This window comes from Lolium rigidum, chromosome 4, assembly GCF_022539505.1.
Source record: "Lolium rigidum isolate FL_2022 chromosome 4, APGP_CSIRO_Lrig_0.1, whole genome shotgun sequence".
Lineage (NCBI taxonomy): Eukaryota > Viridiplantae > Streptophyta > Magnoliopsida > Poales > Poaceae > Lolium > Lolium rigidum.
In genome coordinates, this window is record NC_061511.1 from 201,282,299 (window position 1) to 201,288,113 (window position 5,815).

Here is a 5,815-nt window from a genome sequence, read left to right on the forward strand (position 1 = left end):
CCGCTGCCCAAAAGTCCATTCGCTTCATCTATAGAGTATCCAGGGCAGCTAAGCTAAGTAATGTATGATTGATCACCTACGTGTGACATTCTGGTTTGCTCTTCTATCTCCAAGTGACACGTACACACTGACTCAGCTGTTATTAGCCATGCATGTATCCACGTAGGAAAACTAGTATGTCTTATCCACTATCATGCAGGTATACTTCCATGCAACGTACATATGCACATGCATGTACACCTCCTCATTAACAATATCGATGCATGCTAGTAAAGAGATCAGCTTTGGTGCTATATTTTATTTGTTTAGAAAAACTTATTTTACATGTATATACCAAACTTAATCATAATCCTTTTAGAAAGAATACCAGCAAATTAAAGATGATTAATAGCAAATTACCATTTAACCCTAATTAAATAATAACTCAAAAAATTGGGTTATCACATGCGCCATCGGAAGGGGTGGGAGGAGCTTGCGCTGCTGCGGTTGTAGCGGGAGGAGACACAGATTCAGGATGAAGCCTGCGAGCGGCGGCGTTTGGCGGAGATGCAGCTCCGCCTACAGAGGCAAGAGTTGCATCACCGTCGGCGGCGGGAGGACCTGGAGTGGCAGCTGCGTCGGGAGGCGGTGGCCGCGGATAGAGCCGCCTACTTGACGTTCGTGGTGGAGAGAGCAGGGGATCATCGAAGGAGGAGCACCGGAGAGAGAAGGGGAGAAATCACCGGAGAGAGCAGCGGGCGATCGTCCACCTCCATAGAGCCAGATTGCCAGTAGGTAGTAGGCTAGAGATGAAGCAGGTTTCATATGTTATCCGGGGTCGAGGAGTGAATAACGTTTTACTCGGATTTACCCGAAAATATTATTTATTCCTCGATCCTGAATGACATTAAAATGAAACTCAAGTAAAAATATTTAGTTTATGTAAAAAGACATCTATCGGGGCGCCGATTTGGGAACGCCGGTGTGGGAACAGCTCCCCAAATAGAGAATGCAGTGCTGGCGTCCCCCATACGGAGGTGTCGGCGGCGACTACTTGAGGGACGCCGGTGAAGATGCTCTAAGCAACGATGAGAGAGGGAATAAGAGCAAACACATGTGCTAAGGGCATAACAGGAGGACATGTCTAAAAAAACAGGAAAAAAATACAAAGAACTGCAGGCCAGTCCCTGCCTCTACAAAGCGGACACAAATTTCAGTCATTCAATGTGAGTAACCAGCGTCCTGCTTGTTCCACGACAGGTCCGAGGGGTCTCCAAGGGTCCTGAAATCGATTCAAGTATCAAATCAAAAACCACATCCCAAGGTATATACACTTATCATGGTCGCTTGCCATGATGTCCGATTCGATCCTGCCGTAGAGCTTCCTGAACGTTGGGAGCGCCACAGGCCGCAATCCACACTATCAAATCCTCTTGCTCACTCAGCTGAAAAACCAAATACATGCAAGTTCAGGAGAAAATCTACCAAACTTTGCGAAACCTTGCAAGAATAGTTCAGAAGGAAATGCGGCATCGAAAATTCAGAGGTTCTTTCTGCACTTACAGGTAACTTTTCATTTAGGTTGCCACCACCGATGAGCCCGCCTTTCTGGAAATTGACAGGGAAAACATCGCTTCCGAACTAGCTGTTCTTTCGCTGGCCCAGGCGATGTGCTTCTTGTTCACTGAAACCTCCTTGTTGACGGGGAACGCGTAGTTGTTGTTGAACAGGCTCTAGGCGATGAGGCTGCACGGCACGATCAAGGTGCCGTCGCCGGTGGTGGCTTCAGGGTTGCAACTCTTGATCACGGCCTTAGGGCCCTTGTAGTCCTTGGCACAGAGCTGCTGTTGCTTCGGCTCTTGACGTACCTGACAGTATTAGTTACTACACGTTATTGGACACGATATACACAGTATACAGTCTAATCTGGGATGGAAATTACGAAGGCAGTAGTTAATTCACATGTTGCATGGAAGATCGAAGTATTGGGGTGTACCGTCGATGGTTCTGACAGAAGTTCTCCAGCTGGTAGTAGATATGTATGGGGCCTTTAATGGGCTTCAGTACCTGAAAGATGCCATGTTATCCCATTTGCATGTTATATCTTCAGTAGTGCTGCAGTACCTTGCAAGTGTGTGCAACAGTAGTAGACATGCAGTTTTTATTTACTTATTGAAAATTTAACCAACAATACGAGCAACAGTAGTACAATTTTACAATTTTCAAATATGCAAAATACACACGAACAGGATTTATTTACTTATTGAAACCCCGACATATATTTATGCCAACCTTAAGTCTAGACTGAAAAAACACAACTGGGGGAAGGGAAGGTTAATTGTGTCACTCAAATCTTCCGGATGGTGATGACAGGCGCCTCCAATCAAATGACCATAAATTTGAGTGATGTGAACATATTTTTCACTCGACTATTTCCTTAATATCAGCATCAAGAAAAGGGTAATCTGTGTAGCCAACAACAGGATCAGAGGTGTAAAAGGTGCTCCTGTCATACTTGTTCAAAGACGTGTTCTTTCTGAACCTCTCGGGCAGGTCAGGGTTTGCCAAGAAGAGCCGCCCATAAGAGACCAGGTCGGCGTATCCATCGGCGATGGCCTTGTCCCCTTCTCCTCTGTCATACCCTCCACTCACCATGAAAGTGCCCTTAAACGCCGTTCTGAATGGTAGCAGGCCGTGTGGGATCATCAGTTTGCCATCATTTTTGTTGACGTACATCCGAGGTTCGACCACGTGGCAGTACAGGACGCCGAGCCCGTTCATGAAGTCTATCACGCGCAGCGCGAGCGCCTCCGGGTCGGAGTCGACGCAGTCCACGTAATCAGAGAAAGGGGAGAGCCGTACGCCGAGGCGGTCCACACCGACCTCGGCGCCCACAGCTGCGATCACCTCGGCGGCGAAGGTGCAGTGGTTCTCCAGGCTGCCGCCGTACACGTCGGTCCGGTCGTTGGTGCCGTCCTTCTGGTCGATGAGGTACCCATTGCCCGCGTGGATCTCCACGCCGTCGAATCCTTCAAGATCAATACTAGCAGTTTAGCACATGTTTGCAAGATCGAGCCAATACATTGGTAGTGCAGTGTGTGAGATGGCAACACTGACGGCTTTGTTACCGGCTCTGATGGCATTTCTGGCTGCGATCCGGAAGTCGTTGATGATGTGGGGTATCTCCCCTGTTTCAAACCTCTGAGGGGTCGCGAATTCCCTGACAATGCGTTCATGGCTGACTTGAGGCGTGACTTGCTTGTCGGTGCTGGAGACCAAAGCTTGCCCATTAGGCTGGGAATCTGTAGCATGATTGTGAGCGGATCGATTAAGTCAAAGACTTGACAGTTTCACCAATTCGTGAAATTAGGACAAGTGAGTGCACCTGTGGGCGAGGCAGGGGCTGTGTGCCATATCTGGCAGAAGAAGACGGCTCCCTTGGTGTGCACGGCGTCGACCACCGGTTTCCATGACTCAACCTGCTCCTGGCTCCATAGGCCGGGCACGTTCGTGTAGCCCCGCGCGGTCTCGGACACGGCCGTGGCCTCCCCGATAAGGAGCGCGCCCGGTGCCGACCTCTGCGCGTAGTATAGCACGTTGTGCGGCTGGGCAAGGTTCCCATACGACCTGAACCTGGTCAGCGGCGCTAGAACAACCCTGCCATTTCGCGGCCGCAACACGCAATGCGCAAGTTCAATGAAAACGAAAAGAAGTCAGGTTTGCCTGTTTCCTTGATTAAGAAGAAAGTTGCGTGGTTAATTACGGAAAACGAAGTGAAAACCGATACATATGCACCCCCGAGACCAGACACCAAACATGTTGTCGGTTCTGCCGCCCAAGCGACCAGAGCCACCGCTCCGACACCCACACCGGTCCAAGGCAGTGTACTAGACGAGGCAACAACTCTGTCGCGCAAGCAACAAGAGCAGATGCACATACATCAAAGGACTAAGGAGCCGCCAATTCGGCTACAACCTCAACAAGGCACATACGCCGACCCCAAGGACGCGCACTGAACAGGTCGATGGATCTACCGCCCGAGCGATCAAACCTGACACCCAAGGAAAGAGCCGCTAGTCGATACTCCACACCGACCCCGAGGCCGTGCCCCAACCTAGCCGACGACAAAACTCATGGACGCTCACCACCGTCTTTCGCATGGAAGCGCAACTCCAAAGAAGAAAATCTCATGAGGGGAAAGGACATTTTAATGTCGTTTCCCCCAAAGAAGACCTCAGGGAGGGACGAGTGCTTCACCTCAATGGAGCCTCCAGGAAGGAACAACGCCCAATGGCTTCAACGTCGCTGGCTTCGACTACCACCGGAGGCAGGGCTTTCGCCCGGATACAGCTCACGAGTCACGAACCTCTACCCGTGCCTCCACCGAACCCACCAAGCCTAGCCGGAAGACCATCACCGCGCCGATCCGAGCGTTAACTGAGGACCTCCACATCACTGAGATGTGGCGAATGGCGACACGCTGCCAAACCAGCGGCAGCATCTCGCCGGCCAGCCCCGCCTTGCCCGCCTCCCTCCAGCGCCGCCAGCCAACCCCTCCTCCCTCCAAACATCCCTCCCTCAGCACACGGGGGCCCTGCCGCGAGCTTCGTCGTCCTCCGGCGGCGCGGGTGGTACAGGGCCCCGGCGGCACGGTGGACCTGGGGGAAATGGCTGCGTCTCCGAGCTCCACGAGCAGCCATGGCGGAATTATTGGAACGGGAGGTAGAAAGGATATATATACTGCAGTTCACTGACCTGTGCGCCAGGTTGAATTCGCCCATCTTGTACGGCGTCAGGAGAGGGGTCGTCTTCGTCTTCATACCGGCCTCGGCCGAATTTACAGCAGCACGGCCCTCTGAACTCATCGCCGGCTGCTGCTTCTTTCTTCTGGATCTGGACTCTCGAGTTTTTGTGCTTGACGATGAGACGGAGAGTGATGATACTGTTTAGGCACAGCACCTGAATCGAGACTGCTGTCGAACGGGTGTAGGTGGAGCTGCCACAGCCCCGTAAGCTTGCACTAGGAATGTATCAGCTCTGTTAAGAAAGCAGAGCACTATATTGCGAATTATATGGTCTAGTATCAATTTAAGTGAACCATTAATTAGAACAGAACAGTTTACTTGCTCCTCGCCTTATTTTTTCGAGGAGGTATGCTTTATTTTTCTAGCCTTATTAGTTCTCTTATGTCTTTGAGTGTTGAATTTGTGTCCAATGCGTGTATAGGCTACATTTTTAATTTAGACTGTGCGGGTAGGTTAAGTGTTGTTGTCGAACTCTCTAATCTAGGCTATATATATAAAGGCATCAAAAATAACTAAAATAGGCTAGACGAAAGCTAGATTAGATAAAAGAAATAAATCTTCAGGGACAACCTGACATTTAGTTAGTATAAGTTGCAATGCACAGGCATTCGGGTAGTATAATATATAAAGGCACCTAGAATAGCCAAAAGTAGACTTGACGAAAGCTAGATTAGATAAAAGGAAGAAATCTTCGGGGATGGCCTAGCGCCCGTGGCAGGAGCGTTGCCGGCAATGATGGTGTGGATTATGCTAACAAGTAGGATTGGAGCGAGGTTAGAGATTGGCTTTATGGTGCGGGTGATTGAAAGGAACACGAGGTGGTGGTGTGTTTTGGTGCGTGTCGGGCTCTGGAGCGAAGGACAAAGCAAGCGGGGTTCCTTACGGTACGCGTTGATGATGACGGCAGAACTCCATCAACAAAGGATGACATTGATTTCGGACTGCTAGCGAAAATATCATCAAAAAGGAATGAATCGGCAAGCACCATTGGTTGATTTGCTTGGCACACAAGTTGGAGGAGATCGTAACGA

At 50.1% G+C, this 5,815-nt stretch overlaps 1 protein-coding gene across 3 annotated transcripts; it reads right to left on the reverse strand.

Moving 5' to 3' along the window:
- Nucleotides 1–1,321: 1,321 nt before the first annotated feature.
- LOC124706857 (putative 12-oxophytodienoate reductase 11) lies at nucleotides 1,322–4,956 on the reverse strand. Of its 3 annotated transcripts, none has more exons than XM_047238524.1 (7): nucleotides 4,735–4,956; nucleotides 3,365–3,636; nucleotides 3,108–3,281; nucleotides 2,495–3,008; nucleotides 1,976–2,046; nucleotides 1,543–1,847; nucleotides 1,322–1,424 (listed from the first exon to the last, which is right to left on the reverse strand). In XM_047238524.1, the coding sequence occupies exons 1-5, from the start codon at nucleotides 4,842–4,844 to the stop codon at nucleotides 2,040–2,042; spliced, it is 1,077 nt and encodes a 358-aa protein (XP_047094480.1). In that variant the 5' UTR covers nucleotides 4,845–4,956; the 3' UTR covers nucleotides 1,322–1,424; nucleotides 1,543–1,847; nucleotides 1,976–2,039. The 3 variants fall into 3 exon arrangements, with proteins under 3 accessions (XP_047094480.1, XP_047094481.1, XP_047094479.1); XM_047238525.1 differs by having other exon boundaries at nucleotides 1,543–1,863; nucleotides 1,942–2,046; XM_047238523.1 differs by lacking the exons at nucleotides 1,322–1,424; nucleotides 1,543–1,847; nucleotides 1,976–2,046 and having other exon boundaries at nucleotides 2,378–3,008.
- Nucleotides 4,957–5,815: the final 859 nt, after the last annotated feature.